The 23,889-nt window shown below is 37.9% G+C and overlaps 2 protein-coding genes and 1 non-coding gene across 10 annotated transcripts; 2 read left to right on the forward strand and 1 right to left on the reverse strand.

The window, feature by feature from the left end:
- The first annotated feature begins 2,928 nt into the window (after nt 1-2,928).
- On the forward strand, nt 2,929-3,011 carry trnal-uaa (transfer RNA leucine (anticodon UAA)). Its single transcript has one exon. It is a non-coding gene; the product is annotated as a tRNA-Leu (tRNA).
- A 701-nt stretch (nt 3,012-3,712) lies between these two features.
- Nucleotides 3,713-17,794, forward strand: eef1da (eukaryotic translation elongation factor 1 delta a (guanine nucleotide exchange protein)). 8 transcript variants are annotated; one of them, XM_067452758.1, is made up of 10 exons: nt 3,749-3,808; nt 7,918-8,423; nt 10,812-10,932; nt 11,283-11,354; nt 15,022-15,087; nt 15,495-15,582; nt 15,930-16,030; nt 16,139-16,318; nt 16,419-16,613; nt 17,665-17,794. In XM_067452758.1, exons 2-10 carry the CDS (start codon nt 7,921-7,923, stop codon nt 17,701-17,703), a joined length of 1,365 nt encoding a protein of 454 aa, XP_067308859.1. In that variant the 5' UTR covers nt 3,749-3,808; nt 7,918-7,920; the 3' UTR covers nt 17,704-17,794. The 8 variants fall into 8 exon arrangements, with proteins under 8 accessions (XP_067308863.1, XP_067308864.1, XP_067308865.1 ...); XM_067452757.1 differs by having other exon boundaries at nt 3,794-3,808; nt 16,121-16,318; XM_067452762.1 differs by lacking the exon at nt 7,918-8,423 and having other exon boundaries at nt 3,713-3,808; nt 16,121-16,318.
- Nucleotides 17,795-17,876: 82 nt separating this feature from the next.
- ftr87 (finTRIM family, member 87) lies at nt 17,877-22,832 on the reverse strand. Its single transcript, XM_067452751.1, has 7 exons — nt 22,237-22,832; nt 22,062-22,148; nt 20,042-20,275; nt 19,670-19,829; nt 19,473-19,532; nt 19,307-19,360; nt 17,877-18,649 (listed from the first exon to the last, which is right to left on the reverse strand). The coding sequence occupies exons 1-7, from the start codon at nt 22,810-22,812 to the stop codon at nt 18,099-18,101; spliced, it is 1,722 nt and encodes a 573-aa protein (XP_067308852.1). The 5' UTR covers nt 22,813-22,832; the 3' UTR covers nt 17,877-18,098.
- Nucleotides 22,833-23,889: the final 1,057 nt, after the last annotated feature.

Genomic DNA, 23,889 nt, shown 5'->3' on the forward strand with positions numbered 1-23,889 from the left:
TAAACCTATAGGGAGAAACCAGACTCAGTCGGGGTGCCAGTTCTCCTCTGGCCTATTAACACACCGTGTAAGATTATTATTCTGGCAACAGTGCAGGTCAGAAATCATATTAGATTGGAATATTCAACATTTCATGGTATCACGGAAGAGACGGATTTATTTAGGATGGGGCATCGATTAAACAAGAGTATAAATACAAGAAAGATCGGAATTATTGCGCCGAAGACGGGTTTTGAGCATGTCGTGCCAGTGAGGAAAATTCGGAGGAGACACCATTTGACACGGCTCAGCAGACACTCCAGGATGAGCTGGTCATGTCCAGGCAGGTCCACCATCCGATCCGGACAGGGCCCAGATCCGGGATAAACCTTGGGATAAAAAGAGAGACTAACATTAGCATAGATGCCACTCTTTTTATGATGTAACGAGTACATCAGGTGTTATGGGAAGTGTTCCCGGTTCCGGCAGACCTAGTTAATGCAGCCTAACAATCAGTCAATTGATCTGAATAATGAAAGTTAAGAATGTTCTATGTGTATGCCATAGTAAAGAGATGTGTTTTTAGTCTAGATTTAAACTGACAGAGTGTGTCTGCTTCCCGAACCATGCTTGGAAGACTATTCCACAGTTTAGGAGCTAAATAGGAAAAGGATCGACCGCCTGCAGTTGATTTAGATATTCTTGGTATTATCAACTGGCCAGAGTTTTGAGACCGCAATAGACGTGATGGAGTATAATGGGTTAAAAGCTCGCTTAAGTACCGGGCAGCTAAACTATTTAGTGCTTTGTAAGTAATAAGCAAGATTTTAAAATGTATGCGATGTTTAATAGGGAGCCAGTGCAGTGTTGACAGAACTGGACTAATATGATCATGTGGTTAAGGTGTTGGACTTAAAGCTACACTGTGTGTTATTTTCCCCCATCTAGCGGTGTAAAGGTATGACAATCCAGTGAATAATTGTTTCTGTTCCTCTCAATTCCGAATTTGTTTTAACTTCTACGGTGGCCTATTTAGTCCAAGATTAACATGGCTTCCAGTTTCGACCTCGTTCATGACTGCCATCGAGTGTTAAAATGCGAAAAGCGAAGCTTGAATTTACGGGTATGTCCCTCTTTGGCTAATGTACTTTCAAGATGGAGGGTCAACATGGCGACCGGCATTCGAACCCCTCACCCGTATGTATTTTCAATGGCATATTATAAACTTATGAGAATACTTTACTACTTGAAAGAAGGAAATATACATTAATGAGCATATATTTTTGAAAGAACTAAGTGTTTTTAGCTAAGAATAAACTAAAAAAGTGACACAGTGTAGCTTTAAGATCCAATGAACAAATGTCCTCATGTGTTCGAACCCCACTCCTGGTAGAAGCTTTAGTATGCTTTACACATGAGATTGGGTGCAATGATAATAAATATTCAGAGTACTGTACGTTCAAAGATGAGAGATTGATGAAAATCAGTGACCAAACCGATGATAGCTAAAACATGCTGCTTTATTTGTTCAAAACTGCAAATGGTTAATAGGGTATAGTAACACAAGTTTAACCATGAACTGCTTATGATAGAACATTTCAAATAGCTATACATTTCTAATGATTAAAACTAAATGTTTGTGGAAGTTTAGTCTAGTAGATTGTATCAGTAATGTGACGCTATGTCTGTCCATTGATGCTGACAGTCACTTTATACTCTAAAGGTTAAGTACTATTGGTTTATAATGGTCTGAATTTGTAAATTGTTGGTAATTGAGCTAACATCGATTACTGTCATTTTAATGGAGTGGTTGTTATTTACTGGGCTGATCTGTCAATACCAGAGGCATTTCAGATGGTCATTCAAGGCACTAAAGGCCACAAAATACTGTATCCAGATCAAGCACCACACTTGGACTCAAGCACACTTTACAGGGAATGTTCATTCCTTCCATTAGAGCTGGTCATTCCTGCTCTGCACATTAAAAAGAAGAATTTGCTGTTGTAATTTAACTATGTCAATCATAAGTATGTTCATGAATAGGCCTAACTAAATTTGTTGCTCATACTTACATATTATCTCTATGTTTATTCTGTGTTGTGGGTGAAATGAAGTGTCTACTTACTGCTTCCTTAACTACACCATGAAATATTACAAATACACACTTTAATGATCAAATTAAATGGTTGCTTCTGGATATTTATAAATGTGTTAGAGACAGAATCCTGCTGGTTATAGAAAATCCGAAGGAAAGACAGTTTTAGAAGGAAAGTGTAATTCCATGTACATCCAGCAGAGGCCCATAGAGATCCATTCATTTTTCTGGGTGGCGCTAAATGCTCTTATGTGATATATATTTAAACATTATAATATGAATCATGTCAATTTTTGGTTTAATGCCAAATAAATATGCAATAATGCCACCTAAGTTACCACTAAAAGACAAGACTTGATTGTAGTCACATTATTTATTCCACAAATGCAAATGTATAAAATAATTCACATTAGAATAAGAAATAAAGAAGTAAAAGTAAATACAACCAACAAAAAATCTGCAATAAGCATATATGAACAGGAGTGAAGTGTGTGAGAGAGAGCTCTCTTGTACCAGGCCTCCATTTCAACACCCAGAGTGTGACTTTGTTTTTATTTGTACATACCTTCAAAACAAATCCGAATCTGGCTTTGTCTTTGTGTGTGTGTGTGTGTGTGTGTGTGTGTGTGTGTGTGTGTGTGTGTGTGTGTGTGTGTGTGTGTGTGTGTGTGTGTGTGTGTGTGTGTGTGTGTGTACAGATAGATATTGTTAAAAAAAATGCTTATGCTACTCAGATGAAGGGAACCATTAAGGAAAGTTCAAATGGGGTCATATTGTCCCCAAACACCCTATTAGGGTAAAAGAACTGCAGTGGGACCCCAGACCCCTCCCTGGTGTATTCCTTTCTGCAGCTAACCAGGATGGCCGAGTGGTTAAGGCGTTGGACTTAAGATCCAATGGACAAATGTCCGCGTGGGTTCGAACCCCACTCCTGGTAATGGCAATTCTTTAAGAAACCTGAAAGAATGATATCCATAATCCATGTATGTTAACGTTGCTAAAAATGCATAGTGTGTGGTCTTAACGATAAATATAATACGGTAGTGTCTTGGTCTCACCCTCAAAATACACCTTACTGTCATTACAGAAGATGTTTCTTTATTTCCAGGCAACTTTCAATTGATTTTTCGTTCAATAAAACGTGGGGAGTAGAAACGCAACAGATATGTGAAAAGGGCACAACAAAATTACAGTGGAATTTACGGTAGCCTACTCTAAACTGTTGTCTAAAATGCTCAACAGATCACTTGGACATTTTGAAGAATTGTATATTGATCAGAAAACATCTTTCCACTATTGGCATATACATAAAATAGTATGCACGATGAATTTAATGCGTCACCTTTTTAACGGAACGTTTTAACTTGTAGCTTTGATGTGCAGCTGTTAGTTCGGGCATGAGGAGGACGGAATGTTTCGTTGTAACGTCACTGAATGTACCATCTCTGCTTAGGGAGCGACATTAAAAACATACGTGCACTTTAATAAATATTTACATATTTGTGCATATTGTAAAATATTATAATCAACTTTTTATTACATTAGACGTATATTATAATGCTAAAATCCTCTAAGCTGCATTGTATCTTTCCATATTAATAATGACATTTAACAGGAAACCCCTCTGTCAGCTATAAGTTCGTGTTACCCTGCTTCCTCGGTCTCTTTCTGTAATAGGGAGTCCGGTGGAGAAGTTCAACTCGAACCGCTTGTCGCTTATCAAACTCTTCGAAAGTAAGTAAAACTTTAGTTTCCACTAACACGATAGTAGTATTTATATTTAACGTGTATCGTGTTATTGCTGAAGTGTACGGCTGTGCGTGTCGCGCCACGTGGCTGCGTGTGAAACTCATGAGTTTAATCCGCTGCAGAATTTAAAACTCCACGAACTTGATCCCACACTATGCACATCATACTGTAACTTGGACTTGAATAAAAGCTAATGTTTCATGAGTTCATAAAACTTCCATGGAGTAACTGGGGGTGAAACTGACAGCACACATGAAGTTGTGTTTTGTGTCATGTTCATAAACAGGGTGGGTCATATGAAGCATCTGTAACGGATCTGTGTGTCATCTAATCCTGACCCACAGGTCTCTACTGGTGTAAATCTGGGTTAGACGTGTGCTACTCTTGCTTATTTGCTTTTCATGTCCTACAAGCCAAAGTCAGCCTCAGTGACTCCCTTTTTTTTGGATGAAAACAGACATAGTTACATTTCACATGGTCACAATTAGTTTTCCCCCATCTCTTTTCTATTATCTTTAAATCTCAGAGTAAGACAACGTCCATAACAATGTATGCCATTTGAAATGCAATTATATACTATTTTTTAGTTTTTTGTTTGTTGCATTAAAAAATAAAAAATAGGTAACATTTTAAGGCTTACATTAGTAACCTACATTAAATAATAATGAAATATTGAAAAATACTTCCAAAGCATTTATTAATTGTAACATTTTCTAATGCATTATTAAAATCAAATGTCGTATCCTGAGCTGACATGAACTAACAGTGAACTGTTGTTTTTATTAACTAACATTAACAAAGATTAATAATTACTGTAACAAATGTATTTCTCATTGTAAGTTAATGCATTGACTAACTAACATTATCTAAAGTGACCTTGTAAAGTGATATCAATAATACAATATTCAACTTGATTCAACCAAAATACTGTAAATGTGTATACATTTTAATTGAATAGTTATTGGACTTCTCATGCACTTCTGCCTTTTACATCTCATCTCTTGTTAAAGTGCCCATGTTATGCTATTTTAAAGGCTTTTCATTTAGTTTTGGAGATCTCCAACAACAGCTTTACATGCATCAAAGATCAAAAACGCTTGAATTTTCTCATAATATACATTGCAAATCAACAAATTTTTCAATGATTCTCTTTATATCCCTCCTTTGTTCTGATTGGTCAGATGGATCAGTCTGTTGTGATTGGTTTAACTATCTGAAGCTAAATGCCCATTACCATAACTGTTCTTCAGCTCCGTCCGGAGGCTTCCTAAATCTCCTAAAGCAATTGTGCACACTGTAAAGACCGTAACAATGACATTCATTTAACCACATAAAGGGTGAGTCCGATGATGAAATTAACTACAGTGTTCAACCTGACTAGTTAACTAGTTATCAACCTGAACCTCAATTGCAAGGACGACATGAGCAGGACGTTTCTCAGTGATGCGCTACTTACTTTGAGATGCATAATGCGATGTAACAGCTGTAATTCCTCACCATCAGCATTAACAAGAGTATGTCCATCAACAAACTGGTGTGTATGTTTCTAATTTATTGTGGTGCACATGCGGGAACTGTATCAGTCACTGAACATACGTTTAGACCAGCACAAACGTGAATGACTGATGTAACTAACGTTTGTAAAGCTAATCTTGCTTCATCATTACTCTTAACTCAAGGTATAGTAAGAACGACAGACAATCTGCATTAAAGGTTTAGTTCATCCAAAAATGAAAATTGTCATTCATTACTTACCCTAATGTCGTTCTAGACCCGTAAGACCTCCGTTCATCTTCAGACACAAATGAAGATATTTTTGGTGAAATCCGATGGCTCAGAAAGGCCTTCATTGGCACCAATGTCATTTCCTCTCTCAAGACCCATAAAGGCACTAAAGACGTCGTTACAAAGCCCATCTCACTACAGTGGCTCTACAATATTTTTATGAAGTGTCAAGAATAATTTTTGTGCGCAAAAAAACTAAATAACGACTTGTATAGGGATGGGGCTTATTCAAAACAATGTTTCGTATGGTTATCAATCGGCGTATTGATTCATGATTCGGATCGCGTGTCAAACTGGCAAACTGCTAAAATGACATGACATTGGCGATCCGAATCATGAATCGATTCCCTGGTTCATAACCATTCGAAACATTGTTTTTTTGAATTCGGTCCATCACTATACAAGTCGTTATTTCTTTTTCTTTTTTTGCGCACAAAAACTATTCTCGTCGTGCTATAAAATTATTGTAGAGCCACTGTAGTGAGGTCTAACCAAGCCTGCAGTCTCCCTCTCATTTACTGAAGCTTTCGCGCCTCGATCGCCCCCCGGTGACCGGTCCCAGTATAGCCGCCCCTCTGTGCTTTCTAATGGACGCGAGGCAAACTAAATAATAAAATTACACTTCAAATATTTTTCCCCCAAAGTTAGTTTATGTCATTGAAGGCAGTTATCATCACGATGATTTCATTTCAAGTGTTCGTTTTTAAAATAAGTTTAGTTTTAGTTAGTTATCTGACGCTTTAAAAACAGGGGGTGTGATGTCATGATTGACAGCTGAGATCGACGTCTTCTCTGAGTGAAGTTGTCACTGAGGCACTAACAGACTTTTTTCGGAATTTTTGGGAGCAGATTGGAGCTTTAGCTTTAATTTCTACATTTCCATAACTGTTTATTTCACACCAACATAATTAATTGTTCTGCATCTGCGAGAGTGTGGGCGGGCTTTTGATTTCGCAGCTGTCTTTCCTGCTGCGCTCTACTGCGCAACTCCGGTCCCGAAATCGCTACTGCGCAGACTCGGTCCCAAGATGTCAGCGCCGTGCAGGCCACCTGAAAGCTTCAAATATGGCAAGCGGAAACAGATGATGTCGAGTCGTCCATATTTTTTTACGGTCTATGGGTCTAACGTGTGTCAAATGACATTAGGCTAAGTAATTAATAAGAGAATTTTCATTTTTGGGTGAACTAACTCTTTAATAGACAGTTTTAGTTAATAGTGGCACACCGCTGATTAGCTGAAGCATTTCAGTAGGACTGTAACACATATACAATACACAGGAACTTACACACTATAAAACCAGTAATCGTATTTTGAAAACCTGGTAGAAGAAAGTAGAAGCAATAATTATTCAGACTTACAGGTAGTTATTCTAAGGAGCAAGCTGGTCTAAATAAACGCTTTGACCCAGGAGCAATTGTTTTGTGAATCCCACATTGAACTCAGATTTGAGAAGCAGTCGTCAGTTTAATTATGCATTTGAGGGCTGGACAAGTTGTTTGTGGGCGGACAATGTACAACATATTCAGGCATTATGCAAATTTATTTTTTAGTGATGTAGAACCATAAAACCATGGGCCTCAAAATACAAATGACTCAAGAATCAAGAGTTGATTCTTACTTTTGGAAGACAATAACTTTTATTTATCTTTCACATTTGACTTTACAACTTTGCAGAATGTTCACAATTGACAGACAGCTAGCTATATTACACGCTGAATGGAAAGGGAATGTTTGAAAAAACATAATAGGGCACTTTAATTTCTAGTGAAAGGCGTTGCAATTTGTGTTTTTTTCCGTTCGGCTCCAGTTACTGGCCAGATGGCATTTATTACTAGAATGATTATAGCTTAACATTTGTGTTGTGTTCAACAGTTTGCCAAACATGTAATGTAAAACTTGGATATATAGCCAAAATATATTAAGCCATTTGGCTGTTATTTTGTGCAACTTGTTTGTTCATTTTGTACGGTTTTTTTTTTTTTTTTTGCTCAATTTGCATGGCTCAAAAAGGTTTAAATATTATTTTAAATGTATTTATCAAAGGGACAACAATCATTTACATAATACTCATTAACCAGACTGTACAATATAATATCATACGCAATTTGAATAGTCACACTGTCTGAATTTCAAAATGTATTTTATTGGTTCCCTTGATGAATCCCTCATGAACTGTCTGCTCTGCCGGGCTTCTGGATGTGCTTGGTTGTTTCCATATCTGCCCTTGTTACTGTGTCTAACATAAGCTCAAACTAATTATTTAGCATGTACCATTTTTGTTTTTCCTTGTATGCTATAATTGAGCTAGAGGATGGAGAACCAGTGTGGGTCTCGAGCCAAAGAAGATACTAGACACGAACTGACAAGAAATCTGCCGAATTCAAACGACAGAAAGAAAAACCGCACTCGTTCGTCCAGGTCTGAAAATCAGGGTTCTGAAGAAGGTCGTTTCCATCATGATCTGACCACTCAGGGCGTTAGAGGAGAGAAGGTTTGGTTCAACCGCAACCTATACAAGCAGTCCAACGATGCCTATCAGAGCTTGTTGAGCACTGGGAGCGGGACCCCGCCAGTTACTAACCCCAAAGACCGAATTCCCCGCACCCTGGTCTTCAGGGCTAAACGGAACGGTGCACAACAATCCCAAGAGAAGGAGAACCAAACTTACACACGTTCCCATGCGTCACATCAACAGCAGCGGGGTTCAACCTACCAGCGCTCATCGTCTGAGCCCCGGAGGGACCGGCAATTCCCAAAAAGTAGCAGGAAGAGGGTCTTCTCCGAGACCGAGCGCGCCCCTCAGAAAAGGGACAAGTATGGATAGTTTAGGGGCATGGGACAATTGACTTTTAAGAAACTCTGAGTCTTCTCACTTACTGAACGGTGTGTTTTTGTGAGTTTTACTTGAGTTGTTTGTGGACCGTAAAAGAGAATTTTTCTCTTTTCAAAAGCTGGTTTGTCATGATTGGCTGCTGGGTGAAAGTTGATCAGTGTGAAACTAATCCGAGGGCTTTAGCACGCAAAGTCTGTCCCATTGTCTGCAGCCCGTGTCAGCAAAAAAATGAATGAAAGGAGGTTTAGTGGTTGAATGGACTTGGACAATCAATCCAAATAACCATTCTACAAAATCAATGTGAATGTAAGACCTGGACGATATAGTTTTCCCGTCATCCGGAAGTTAGCCAGGCGTAAAGTGGGTGTTTGCAGGATATACAAGTTTATTAAAGGGGGGATGAAATGCTGTTTCATGCATACTGAGCTTTTTACACTGTTAAAGACTTGGATTCCCATCCTAAACATAGACAAAGTTTCAAAAACTAATGTTGGACGTTTGATGGAGTATTTCTGTGTCAAAAATACTCCTTCCGGTTTCTCACAAGTTTCGGCGAGTTTTTTTCGAGTATGGGTCGGCTTGACGTTAATAAGAGCGGAAGGTCCTTGTATGGGCCGTACGGGCTCTTCTCCCGGTAGGGTGCGCGCGCGCGTGACTAGAGCACGCTGTAAACAGTCTCTCAGATGCAGATCCAGTCGTCCGTGAACACTAATGTGGCGCCCCACTTCTGTTTATTCCTATGGGTGACGTCGAGCGACTTCTCTGGGAAGGCAGCGCTGCATTTGAACCTATTTGAACGCAGAAATGACGGGAAGCTTCACAACACCGTTTCAGTTGCGTCTCAAAATGGATTTACACGCCACTACTGTCGGGACTTTACCAAATCATACCAAAGAAGTGTGTTTTTGACGGAGCGGTCCCAGCGATAAAGCTTCGGTCCTGCTTTGGAAGCAGCCGGTGAGTTAACTTAAACTGCTTCAAATGTCTCTGGTTTTGGCTACGGACGCATGAGTAAACATCAGTAACTTAAACGACACGATCGCGTGCTTCGTCATTCAAATGCGCTAACGGTTACTCCATTGTTGTTCTCTGTATAACGTTACAGTATTCTGACGTGCAAAACCGTTTTGCTTGCTACTTCTAAGGTCTAGTCGCATACAATAGTCCATAAACCGAATCATGTCCTCATACACTGCGAGTAAACACACAGAAATGTGGAGAGGCCATTAAATACAGTAACTTACATACCACAGAGACGGACGTCCTGATGTTGCCGTTTCTCCTGTTCAATTTATTTCTCCCTCAGATTTGATTGTGGATCATTATCTGTATTAGCTGAGATAGATGGGTTTCTCCACGCTTGAGGACGTCACCGCTTTGCGCATTCGTCATTCTTTAGCTCCGCCCACACGATACGCCTCCAGGCGCTCGGTTTTTTCCGGAAAGACTCGATACAGCCTATATTTCTTTTATAAATATAATAAAACTAAAGACTTTTCGGAGATATGAAGGATGCAATACTACTCTATAGGTACTCAAGATTGACATGAGATTGACTGAAACTGAGTGTTTCACCCCCCCTTTAATGATCATCTTCAGTCTTTAATTTTTTTTCATGCTGAATAACCGATACTGACTTGACAATAAAAGTCTATTCACAGGCAAAAATGAAATGGATAAAGCACAATGAATAACTAATGAAGGGTCTGTTCACAAATATGGTTTTCCATTGCTGTGCATCTCACAATAGCTTTTTCCTACTAATGCAGAAACACTAGGCATCTGATAATACTAATTTGATTTGCTTTACTCAGTGACTGAATGTGTGGTAATGTACAGAATAGTGAAAAGATGATTGTATGAACTTAGTATAGTATCGTTATATATTGCCATGAACATAGTTAATCTTGCAAGTTTTGTTTTTCTCTCTTTCAACTTTTGAGATTCTGACATTTATTTTAGAACAATACAAAATAGGCATTTTTTTATTATTAAAATTTTAAAAAAGAATAATGAATTATTCGGCTGTATTGGCTGCAAAGAATTTAGGTTGAGTGCAAGAAAATCTTTTATTATTTACTGTATATTCAATTTAAAATCCAAAATCTAGAGACCTGATCAAATTTAAATGGTTCTGAAACCTGTAAATTGTAAACGCAGAAAAAGAAATATGGTGCTTGGCTTGATTTGCATTTGCTTGTTTTAATGCATTTGTGATGCACAATTACTCATGAATTACTTAATGCATTGAAGGCTTGCATTTGAATTCTGACTGTTTTTGTTACTTTGAGTCTTTATGAAATTGTATGTTTGCTCTTTGACACAAACTATAATTCTAACTTCCACGTCTCCTTTTTTCATGTTCTTAGCCTCACAATGAGTGGACTTCAGGGACTCGCCCAGGAGAACATCTGGTTTGACAAGTCCAGATACGACGAGGCCGAGAGATGCTTCTACGAGGGCTCGAACGGCATACCTCAAACATCTCAGGTACTGCCCCCTAGAGATCTGGATGTCTTAGTAAAGCAGTTTCAACAGCACAGTTTGTGGGTCTATAACTTCCTCATTTGGGTGGTCATACAAACATACAAATAAGGCTGAAGTTGTCGTAATGAATGAGTGACAGATCTCTAATGGTAAGGCATGAATTCATGTTTACTCAGCTGCTGTATGTCTGCTTTTTCTTTTCCCTCATATGCTGAAAAGTCTGCACTGACAGCGCTTCTATATTCACCTGACCTGTGCATGTTTGTTTGTTTGCTTGCTTGCTTGCATGCTTACTCTCTGCCTCTTGCTGGTTTGTTTGACATGGGCCTTTTTACCCCGCTGTACCCTTCCAGGAGAGAGATTCTAGTGCCATCCTGCAGGACATTGCTAAAGCCCGACAGAATATCCAGCAATCCCTTGCCGGAGTGAGTACTGCCCCCAAAATGAAAGAAAACTCATCATAATCTCAACTCTTGGTATTAATCATTTTTTGGAGCATAATGAATTTGTAGTGAAATCTTCTTGTGAGTCGCATTTAACGAGAGTGATTACTGATGCTCTGTATCTGTCGTCCTGCATGGGACCACTTTGAAGCGCTGATTTAAATCTACTTCATGAAACTTTAACCAAGTTGGAGGTGAAATGAACAGGACAGTTTTTCATTCAGCTGCTGCTCACCCACAAGACTGGAGCTACAGTACAAACACTCGCCCTCCCAAAATATCCCTGTGCTATTTTAACATGTTTACTGAGCTCCCTCTGTGCCTTTGGCAGGGAAGACAAAATCAGCTATAGATATGGATTAGTAAGCTGTACATGCAGATTATTAACTCGTGTACACAATTCATGACCTGTGAAATGATTTGGAGTTTTGTTTTTAAACCTAAACCTTTAAAACAAAACAACTCCAAATAATTTATATATATATATATATATATATAAAAAATATTATAAACAAACAGATGTTGGCATTGTCGCATTTGACCACTGAAAACAAACTTTTGATCTGCAGCACTTTTAATTGGCTGACTGTGTTTTGTTTACTTTGCTTGTGAACCATTTTATTTTTAATTTGGGGTTTAATAAATGATGTGCACACTGAATTGCTTCATTACATGAAAGGCTCCATAATTTTCCCAAAACAGACAGAATCTCCCACAGTCTCTTCTCACTGATTCTGCAGTATTTGACTCCTCTGTCAGCAGTTACTTTACACCTCCCGTATTATCTAAGCTAGCATTACTAGACACAAACAAAATTGACTAAGATTCACTCACCTCAAAGATTTTATATAATCCAACTGTGTGCACCTAAAAGCACTTAGCTTTACAAAACTGTACTGTCATGCAAGTGGGTCTAGCTTGATCTCCTTCCCAACATGACCTCTTTATTTGTTTATATGTGCCTGTTCATTTTGCAATGCATGTGCTGCGCTGTGTCGTTCTCAGTCTTGTTCATCTGTCATCGTTCATATTGTTAAAGGAAGCAGGTTGCTTTGCAGTTGCCTGAAGATGTTAGTGTTTGTGGTTTATGCTTTAATGGCATGTTCTCGTCTTGGTCTGACTGAATTGAGCAGACCTCACAAATACACTGCAAACACTACACTGCATGTTTCAATTTGCTTCTCGAAAAACGAATATGTCTGCAACTGTAATTTATTAAGAGCTATGCACAGTTTCACAAATATATTTAAGTAACCTAATTACGTCTTTAAAGGGGTCATGACATGAGAATTCAAATTTGCCTTACTTTTGACCTATAAAGGTGAGATCTGCACCATTAAAACATACTGCAAGATTCATAGCTGTCTCATTATAAACAAAGCATTTATTTAATCAAGGTCCAAAAACAGCGTGTTCGGATACTGTGGGATTTGTGATATCAAAGGCAAATACATTTGCATATGCCCATCTCCAGAGTAGGGCTGTCAATGAATATTCTAAATTTGAATATATATTCGAATAGTTTTTAAAAAACGAATTTCGAAGGTGAAAATTAATATTCCAATGAAAAAAATCCCCCGCCGCGGTAGTAGAGGCGTGGCTCTCTGCTTTGCGAGTGAGCGCGAGCATGAGGGTTCAGGGACAGGTCACAGGAGTCGCACTGTCACTGCTGAAAGTGGACGCGTCTTGCAGGGAAGATGGCAGAAAGTGCAGAGCCCAACTCGACCGTAGCAGAGGAAGAGATTTTAACTCCATAATCTAAAAAGCCATGTCTGGAAGTACGTTGGACTTTGGTCGGTAGGAGGTAAAATTGTTGAGCCGCGAGATAAAGTTATATGCAAGCTATGTAAGATACAGTTAGCATACCATGCCTCATTTTATTTAACGTTAATAAAATGTAGGCTACTGTACTGACTGAAGATATATTACATGAATAAAGAATAAATGCACTGCTTTCACTGCATTATTTACTGTTTCATGTCAAGGAAAAGCTCCATGTTTAGCACAGCTCACTCGGAGTGTTCAATATGCTGTAAAACTTCAGTTAATATTAATAATATTTGTTTCAGTCACTGAATGAAGCGTGCGATATTTGGGACAAGAGTTGCGAGTCTCGCGACCTTAAATTGCTTGCAAAAAACTCTTGATCAGCACTCAAAGTTTGTTCATTTAAACCTTGGCGGTCTTGGCCATGAGTTAATTTAATAATATATAATAATTATATATAATAATAATAATTATATTATTTATAATAACAATCTACTTGTTTTTGTATAAACTTAAATAGACAACCTATGCAAGTAGTTATGTCTCTTTGTATTAATTTGTCCTTTTATTGACGTAATGCGCGCCCAGATAGTTTGAATATTTGCGTTTGTTTTAGAGGGAATATTCGAATGTCATGAGCAATTTTGACAGCCCTACTCTAGACTAGAGCATGACATTAATAGTTCTACACATTGCATCATAGGCCCGCCCACTGAGGTTCAGTCAATTAACGGCTGACATTTGCCTACACCAGATGAGAGCATTGGGTCGAAAGCAAATAGATCCCATTATAATCACTGATGCTGTCTACACTGGATACATATACAGATGCGCATTACCTTCTGACATATTCCATATGTTTGAGTCTGTCGATAACAGGACAAATGGAAGAGTGAAAGAGCGTTTTCTTTGATGCCCAGTTTAAACAGCTCTTTTGTGTCTCTGTATAGACTCCAGAAGGATCTTGGCGCCGGAAACAAGTAGATGGTTTATTTTAATGGTGTGCTGGATCATGTTGGTGGATTATGTTTGTTCGGAGCTTTTTATTTGTAAACTCGGCACAGAGTAATGGAGAGTTCGCAAAGAAACGTTTGTTAACAGATGAGATTTGACAGCAGCTGCACCACAAACCGCATGTAAATTATTTCATACTGCTTTGTGTGTAAATTACATTTTTCAATGGATAATGTTTTTAATGCACTTACTAGCGTGCACTACTCCTTAAAAACAGATTTTTTTTTTTTTTTGCAAAAAATGTATAAGTGAAAATAAGTTCACACACATTATTAGTGAAACTCAAGGGACAATAATAATTTAAAATTTTAATCCAGGATTAGGCCTTAGGAGCTTTTATAAACATGCCTTAGAAAGAAAGAAAAAATCCTGTGTGCATCTTGAGACAAAACAATGGCACTGACATATTTGAAGATATATTATAATAATTATAAAAATCCATGTCATGACACCTTTTAAAAGGAAGCAGAAACTGATTGGCAATGAAAACAGTTAATGCATGCATCCATGCATGCAAAAAAAAAAAACGTTTTCTCACAAGTCTGACTTTTTTTCTTCTCAGAACTGCGTGTTTTAAAGTCAGAATTGTGAGATATAAACTGCAATTCAGCCATTCAGTCTTTTTTTAAATCTCTGAAGTTTATATCTTTCTGACTTTATTGCTTACAATTTCTAGAAAATTTTCAAAATTGTGAGATGAAAAAGTCGCTATTATCTTTTCCATGGTAGAAACAAGCTTGCATACTTCTATACTCTGATGTCTTTCTTTTTTTATTTTTTGTAATAGAGTAAAACTCTTTCTGTTATAGTTCATCTGTCTCTTTTCTGATTTGTTTTCTGGTTGTGGTGTTTAAATTGAATCTCTCAGGTGAAGACTGCTCTACAGGGTAGTAAAGCGCACACACGCTCTCAAAAGCAAAGGGAGAGGAAGACCGTAAGTGCTCTGGGGCAGTTCTGTGTGAAAAGCATGTGAATGGAGCCTGGAGCAGCACGTGGATCATACACACATTACTCTTCCAAAACAGTTTTCTGTGTGACTGGTGTTTTTACACATTAGGAGCACATGTCATGCATGCCTGTGTTTTCATGGTTTAAAGATTTAGCCTTCAGTAGAGTAAATTGAATGCGAATCAAGTGGAAAAAATAAATGTAATTTCAATGTTTAAGACAATATTCTGCCATACATGCATTCATTTATCGTTTCCTGTGTTTTTTAAATTGAGTTTGACAAACTTTTGGTGGGCGTGTCTGCAGTCACAGCCCTGCATGGTGTGATTTTTACAGTCAGCTCTTTGAGATTCAATGCTCTAATATTCACTTCTCCTCCATTTTGATTTGTAGAGTCAGAATGCCAGTAAGTCTGAGGATCAGAGTGAGCTGGTCTCTCGTTTGAAGAGTCTAGAACTGGACAACAAGAATCTGCACAGAGGTACATATAAAAGAAGACAGAGATATGGCTGTTCCAAAACCTAGTGAGTTGTCTACCTAGAAAGTAATTTTCTAGTTCCTGACCTGACGGTTGTTGCAACAGCGATTAGGAGTGCCTTAAAGACTTGTTGAATGTTAGCGATGCAATGTGGGAATGCCCATAAATGCAGTTCACAATTAGACCAACATAAAATAACTAGAATGCATTAGAAAGCAGCTGCCTATGTGGACAGCGATGCAGCACACTAGAGTTTGGAACAGATTGCCACAGTTTAGGCTGAATATCCAGTGTGTCTTAATGAGCATATTGTGATCAGTGTGAGATTAATGGAGCTGTTGGTTTATCAGTGGTGGATGATCTGAGAGCTACGCTGTCCAAACTGGAGTCCAGAATGACCACGCTGGAGAAAGGCCAATCACCAGCTTCAAAAACTGTTACTGTCACAAAGGTAGAAGTCAATAACGATGAGTCCGCTATTGTGCATTAAACAGATACTACCATAATTCTCTACATACCATGTATATTATTTTATCTGAAGGCTGCTCCTGTCCAAAAGCCCAAGGTTGAGGAACATAACGGTGCTGACGATGACGACGACATTGACCTGTTTGGCAGTGATGAGGAAGATGAGGAGGCAGAGCGCATCAAAGCAGAGAGGGTGAAGGAGTACTCCCAGAAGAAAGCCAAAAAGCCAGCCCTCATCGCCAAATCATCCATCCTGCTGGACGTTAAACCTGTACGAGACCTTCTGCACACACAATCTTTACAGTATCATGTATAATTCCTTCCTGCTGAGTTCTAGTTTCGATTGAAATCATCTTTCTTTCATTGATTAGTGGGACGACGAGACCGATATGTCCAAGCTGGAAGAGTGTGTGCGCTCCATACAGATGGACGGGCTCCTGTGGGGAGCGTCTAAGCTGGTTCCTGTCGGCTATGGCATCAAAAAGCTGCAGATCAACTGTGTGGTAGAAGATGATAAAGTGGGAACAGACATTCTGGAAGAGGAGATCACCAAATATGAGGACTACGTAAGTGCACTGTGTTTTGGGCTGAATATCATGAGAACAAGTTCAGGTCACATTTCACCTAAAGAAATTTTGTGGAAAGAAAATTAAGCATATTTAGGGCTCAGTGTTTTCTTCTTCACATTTGCTCATCTAATTCCCATTACTGTAATGCATCCAGACATTTGTACTTAAGCATTTTTAGATTCTATTTAATTTAATATAGTAAATGTTTTCTATGCTGCAGTAAAATAATTAGATTATAGTGATGTGTATTCATTGCATTACAGTATTATTTTTATAAAATGGAGAATTGAATTTATCAATTAAATTGATTGTCATGAAAATAACGAAAAATAAGATAATTATACATTATATTAAATCAAATAAATTTGATAAATATTATAATGAAAAAATAATTTTATCACGTTGATAAGAAACCTATTCTAAAAGGTGTGTGTGTGTATTTAGTTATTGCATTACAGTCATTTTAATAAAATGGAGGAAAACTTCCAAAGAAAATTAGTGTAAATTATCATGAAAATAACTAATTATTTAAGTCATAGGAAATGAAATGTATAATTTATCACAATGACAAAAGCATATTAGTCTATCTAGCATTTATATTTATTGCTAAATGTTTTTATAGTAATTTTGTGAGTTTTAGTGAAATACTGATGATTTTATAATGTATAAACTATTTACAAATTTATATAAATTAAAAAAAAAAGTATTTATTGCAATCTTACATGACCGATTTTAGTAAAATAGAGGAAACGTACTTGATTGTAATGAAAATAAAGAAACAACTTTATATAAAATTTAAGAATTTATATATCTATACATACACACACACACACACACACAAAAAATATATATATATATATATATAGAGAGAGAGAGAGAGAGAGAGAGAGAGTATACATTTAGTTTTGTTTGTGTAAACGTGATTACATTTTTTTGAGATTCACTCTTTTAATAAGTTATACAATGTTTAAAAAAATAATAATAAATAAATCTAATTTTATTGATTAAAATTAGACCAAACCTACAATAATTCTTCCTGATGTTGTAGGTCCAGAGTGTTGATATTGCTGCTTTCAACAAGATCTGAGCCTCTCACCACGAAGAACCACCTCACACTGGGTCATGCTGCTTTTATATCACGGTTACCAATAAACTGTTCAGCCACGAGAACAAACTCACTGCATTGACTCTTTATTTGTATGCTCTTTATTCCTGTCCTGGTTTTACAAGTTTCCATTATATTCATGCTTCCTAATTTTATTTTATTTAAAAGGTTAGTTCACCCAAAAATGAAAATGTCAGTATGTTGTGTAACACCGTTATATTGAGGTCAGAGTGCTCCTTTTCATAATGGTTGCATGGACTGTCTGGCCTCTACTATAACAAACTGCAGGAAGAAAACACATGAAGGTGAGTGAACAACATGCTTTTGATTTTGGGGTGAACTGTCCCTTGTTCAAAATGAGAGCACAGAATGCATTCCTAGGCTGAGAAGCTGAAAATTCGACAGAGTTTCAAAGTGGATCCCAGTCCAACCCAGAAAGCAGGGTAGAGAGGTTGGGCAAAAGTGGTCTGCTCTCGATGCAGCAAAATCATGGTATCATCTGCCAGAGAAACGCTATAAAACGCAAGAGTTCCAGCGCTGCGGTCGAGGTGCACGCCGACTCTGTGTGATGTCGGCGTGTGTATTTCTACGCTAAACTTACTGTGCCGGAACAAGCAACGAGAATCAGAGAAATCTAAACTCCACGATTTTGAGTTGCATCCCAGTTTTCGTTCCATGGACTCTCCAGACCTGGAAATCGATTTGTAGGAAACTCCAATAGAAACTCCTCCAGCTCCTCTCCACTCCACCTCCCAGTATCCGCATCCAGACAGACCTTCGGTGCACAAGACTTGAGCCCAGCTGCTGAAGCGCTCTGGGTGATCGGGGTACGTCTGAGGCTCGTGGACATTCGTGACCTCTGTGTGATCTCCAGAAAGGTGCAAGAAGAGGTTGGCGGTGTTTGGGTCTAATATCAAATCACAGCAGTCTGAAAGAGGAAGGATATTTAGCCAATAAGAAATTTACTTTATTACACAATTCTCTGAAATTCTGTATTCTGATTGGCCGGTTGCAATATTCTGAGGTTGCAGTTATCGCTTGATAAGAACTAATGCCATTTTGAACCTTAATTATCGACTGTATTTACTGTGAAATTAAACGGAGGCTTTAGTATTAAAGGATTATTTTACTTTCCATGATTTACTCAAGCCATCCTAGGTCCATAAGACTTTCTTCTTTTAGACGAACAGTTATATTAATAAATATCCTGTTATTACCAAGCTTTATAAAGGCAGTGACAAGTAGACGAGTCCGACACGGCTCCATAGTACATAAGATGTTAAAGATGCCTAATACAAAGTGTGTGTGTGTGTACTATGATTATAGAACAGTAATTAGACTGGAACTACCTGTGCATTAGAATGCTTTTAATGCACGCCTTCAAAACCAATAAAAAATAGTTTTCAGACAGACCGTGGTATAATCAAATATTCCAAATAAAATTGACTGAAGTGGAAAGTAGCCGTGTAATAAGCGGGATCATGTTCTGAACACCCTGTCAGGGTTTATTTTGCGATAACAACCGACTGGATGTAGGCTACAGTATCCCTTACAAATAACCAATATCTGCCAATTCAGAACTCACACTGTAGGAAATCTCCTCTGGTCCTGGGCTCAGTCGGTTGTAAATGCCTATGGACTGGAAAAGGTCAGAGTTGAATTACGTCAGATGTGTTTTAACTTGCACAGATAAACATGCAGTTGATGTGGTTTGATGACTCACTTGTTGGGAGGGATGTGAGTGTCTGTACCTGTTTCTGTGTTCAACGGACAACTCAGGGAGTTTTCAGCTGACTGATCGTGCTCATCGACTGTAAATATAACGTTGTGCGCTGTCAACAGTCATTTGTGCATCAGCAGCTGATATAATTCACAGCAGGCGTCGGCAGCGTAGCCTACTACTAGACCTCCATATTCAGCGGTCTTGTGGATCTGTTTTTATACTCACCTAATTCTGAGATCTTTGTCGATTCTCTGTCACAGACCTCACTGACTTTATCTCTCAGCTCTGTGAGAGCTTTCCTCAATATCAGCAAAGGAAAGTACGGATGGACGTCAATGCTGGGCCGACCTCCGGCGTCAGGTGGGGCGCAGAGCGTCTTATAGTTCTGCATGGGTCATGAGTCAGACAGGTCAAGTTAGTGAATAAGCAAACACACACCTTTTTATTCTCTGGCCCAAAACCCCCCTACAGCTTAACTTATAGCTACACAAAGAGAATGACTTTTCTTTAGCTGTCCCCATATTGTTTTGTGTGGAGTATCGTAACCTCCAGCACAAACAAACAAATTGAGTTCATATTTCAGACCCGGGACTTCACCTGTAGGAAATGGATATGATCCTCAGTGTTTGCGAGCACCTCTAACTCGGCCTCTCCTCTCCGGTGTTCAACTATCTGTTGATTCAGTCGTTCCATAAGCTTCTCCGTCTGGCTGAGAGCCGTCCTCTCCTCTCCTCTGATCAGCTCTTTCACCTCCAAATGCTTCTTTTCGACGGAGCGCAGCAGCCTGACGAAGATCTTTTCGCTGTCCTCCTCAAACGCTTGTGCAGAACGCTATTGCAGTGACAGAACAGACATTGTTTAATCCTCACCTACACTGGTGAGCCAGTCTAACAGAACGAAAACCATAAATTAAACTCAAAGAAAATAATGTGCTATATTTTTTCCCTTCTTTTTTCTTTTCATTCATATTTTTATAGCATTTCAATGTAAGCTACTGAATGATATGTATCTGAATTATGCCCCATTGCATCTAAAAAGGTTTTTATTAGTTCCAAAAAATATATATTTTTTAAATGTAATTTTTTTTTACCACCATTAGGATACATTTCTCAATACAAGTCACCCTTCAAATCTCTTCTCAAAGTTCTAACCATATTTTAGCTTTTCAATTTCACATCCAAAACTCACTAAAACGACCACAACAACACTTCTGTTAAAATCTCAGAAAATTTGGTTTAGGGTTTAATGACCCTTTAATAAAACTGACATAACAACAGATAACATTACACAATGTTGTGTTTCTTACAAAAAACAATAATGACACACTACTGTTGCATTATCTATGTTTACATTATATTACAGCATTACAGCATGTACTATAAAGATGCAAATTGGCCTTTAGTTTTGTGTCTAAGTAAGAAATGAATTTGCACAATTTGAAAGACGTAGTCATTGAATGTATTTTATATCAAAGCAATGATAAAGTATTTAGCTCATAAACTGCATTTGTTCTCAATTTTGGAAGATTTTTGAAAATTTGAACTAGAATGGTAGAGGTATGACCACATTGTAGGCCAAATGCAGAAGCAAGTTAGCATTTTAGCACTTCCGGTTCCATCGTCCCTGAGTCAATGGGATTTTTGAATGGGGTTTTGGTTTAATGGTTGCAGTAGGTTTTTTGGAACACAAGCTCAAGACACTTTTTTTTTTAAGTCCTCATGAAATCAAAATCGACCTTATTGTTAGCCCATATTAAAGGTCATACGGTGAACAATTAATCCATGCAAGTTAATACACAGGAAAAAAGTAACTTCTGGTCTGGAATGGCGTTCCCTCTCAGATGATGTCAATTTGACGGTTTGGGTTTGAATATCCTTAACCACTCCCCTCCAACCGTTAGTCTGTTATGAGCGAGAGATGGAGAGGCACTGAAGCACTGAAATAAAATTAGTTGCAACTTCCGTTTCACTGGAACTTTAAAGTTTTGTCTTGAAATAGGTGGTTGCTAACAAGTGGCTAAATGGGACTACAGAGGCTGTCGGGGAGATTTAACGTCATCACGACAAACAGGTAAGCACAGTCATAAACCTTTGATTATCGCAGTTTTTTTTTTCTTTTTCGGTTTTGTCAATAATCCAAAAGCCTATGGGAAAAACCTATTGGGTTTTTGTTGAGAGAACCAGTGTGATGCTAACTGCCAGCTGACCTTCAAAGTAACATCATACCTGCATCACTCTTTTGAGAAATGTGTTCTCTAACAATTGTAATAAACTGTATATTCATATATACAAAACAGAGTATTAGTTAGTACACTTTTTATGCTAGACCTAATTAATAAAGACTAAAAAATACTCATGTGTAAAATCCCTATAAATGTATAATAGGGTTGTGTAATTCTTAGTTACTGAGAACAGGGTTTTCAGACATAATTATACACCATCCATCCCTCGAAAATCACCAAGATTTGCACCATTCCTATGAAGTAGGAATTTAGGTGTCTTTTTTTTTCTTCTTCTTTTCTTTCCCCAACGGAACTGGGGTAAATAAAGCAGAAGCACAGTATTCCACATAAATAGAAGTCGTTATCTGACATTTTCAGTACAATTACTAGACCTACCTTGACGTATTTTACAATGTCTTTGAGTTCCTTTTCGCGTTCCTTACACCTCTGTTTTGACTTCTTCCACGCTTCCTCCAGATGTTTCTGCTCGAAAACCACCCACGTGAGAATTTTACCATCTTTAAACTCTTATTTTGTGCAATTCACAGATTTTCTTTACAGTGCTTGTTACCTGTTTTTCCATCCTCTCCTCAATCACCGACACCACGCTGTGCCCCTTATGTCCGTCTTTTAAGCATGAACTACAAATGCATTGTTGGTCTGTGCGACAGTAAACATCCCGCAATTTATTGTGCCGCGAACAGATTCTTTTCTGCAGTTGTTTTGTAACTTCAATAAGCGGGTGCATCCTGCCGCGACTCCTTTCATTGTGAAGCTTCAAGTGAATTTCACAGTATAACGTCTGACATTTCACACAGAACTTAACAGCTCTGTGTTTCTTTCCGGTGCAAACGTCACACTCCACATCGTCTGCCTTCGCACCAGGATCTTGAATGCCGGTTCTTCTCAGTTTTTCCACTATATCAGCCAGCATGGTGTTTTTAGACAGCGCAGGTCTGGGGTTAAAAGTGCGTCTGCACTGAGGGCAGCTGTATTCCTCCTTTAACTCGCATTTCCTCCAGTAACCTTTAATACACTCCATACAATAACTATGTCCGCAGGGAATAGTGACCGGTTCCCACAGCACTTCCAAGCACACTGAGCAACAGAATTGGTCTTTATCGACAGAGATGTTTGTTCCAGCCATTTTTCCCCTACATGTGTGCAGTCAGAGGAGAGCGAAGTGAAAGGCAGAAGCTGGTCACCAAGGACAGAGAGGACGAAACAATGATTGTTTGTGTACAAACTGGGCGTGAACATAATGCAGGTACAGTAGAAGCTTATCAGGTTTCAGTCCGAAACGGCCTGAAGGGGCCAATCACACAAGAACAGGAAAAGGACACTTCTTTTGCTTTTATGCAAATACAAAGTACCAGGTATAGGTAAACTTGCTTTACATGCAACATACATACATTATATTTTGTGATCTGCTCCATCATTTTGAGAAACACATTTTGACTTTTAAGCTTTGAAAAAAGAAAATGTATATAATGATATAAATATTATTTAAATATATATATTAAATAATATTATATATAAATAATATTAATATATTATATAAAAATAGAGTATTTGAAATATAATTCCAATTAATTTCTAAACTTTAAACAATTTCAAAACTCATTATATTTTTAAGTCTTTCATTGATTAGTGGTTTCCAAACATTTTCATACTAAGACCCTTCAAAAACTCTTTAGAATGAAATATGAGTACAAGTGCATTTGTTCTTTTAGTTCACATTTGCCTTGTCAAAGTTTTAGTGTGGGATAAACATGAACAAACAGATGAGTTTGAGATATCTCAAAGACAAAGAGGGATTCATATTTTGCTTGCTTTATATATATATCTACCCACCCACCCAGTTCTATTTAAGCAATAAAGGATTCGTTCACCCAAAAATGAAAATTATCCCATGATTTGCATATTGTTGCTTGAATTACAAGTATCATCAATATAGAGGTGACCATGTTTTATTCACATGCAAAGCTCATGTGACTTATCCAAATTATACAATCCAGTCATAAATACAGGCAGTTTATTTTTCATAAGCAGATTTATTTTCCCTTGAATTCATATTTTGCAAAGCTGCATGCAAATCTGTGCAGGTCCAGATGTTCAAATACTTATCTAGATGTTCTTTTTAGTTGATCAAATAATTGAGAAAGAGGTTAAAAAAAACATTAGTTGCTATTGATTGATACTGTCGTGTTCAGTCGTCACAATG

Source organism: Pseudorasbora parva, chromosome 9 (assembly GCF_024679245.1).
Source record: "Pseudorasbora parva isolate DD20220531a chromosome 9, ASM2467924v1, whole genome shotgun sequence".
Classification (NCBI taxonomy): domain Eukaryota; kingdom Metazoa; phylum Chordata; class Actinopteri; order Cypriniformes; family Gobionidae; genus Pseudorasbora; species Pseudorasbora parva.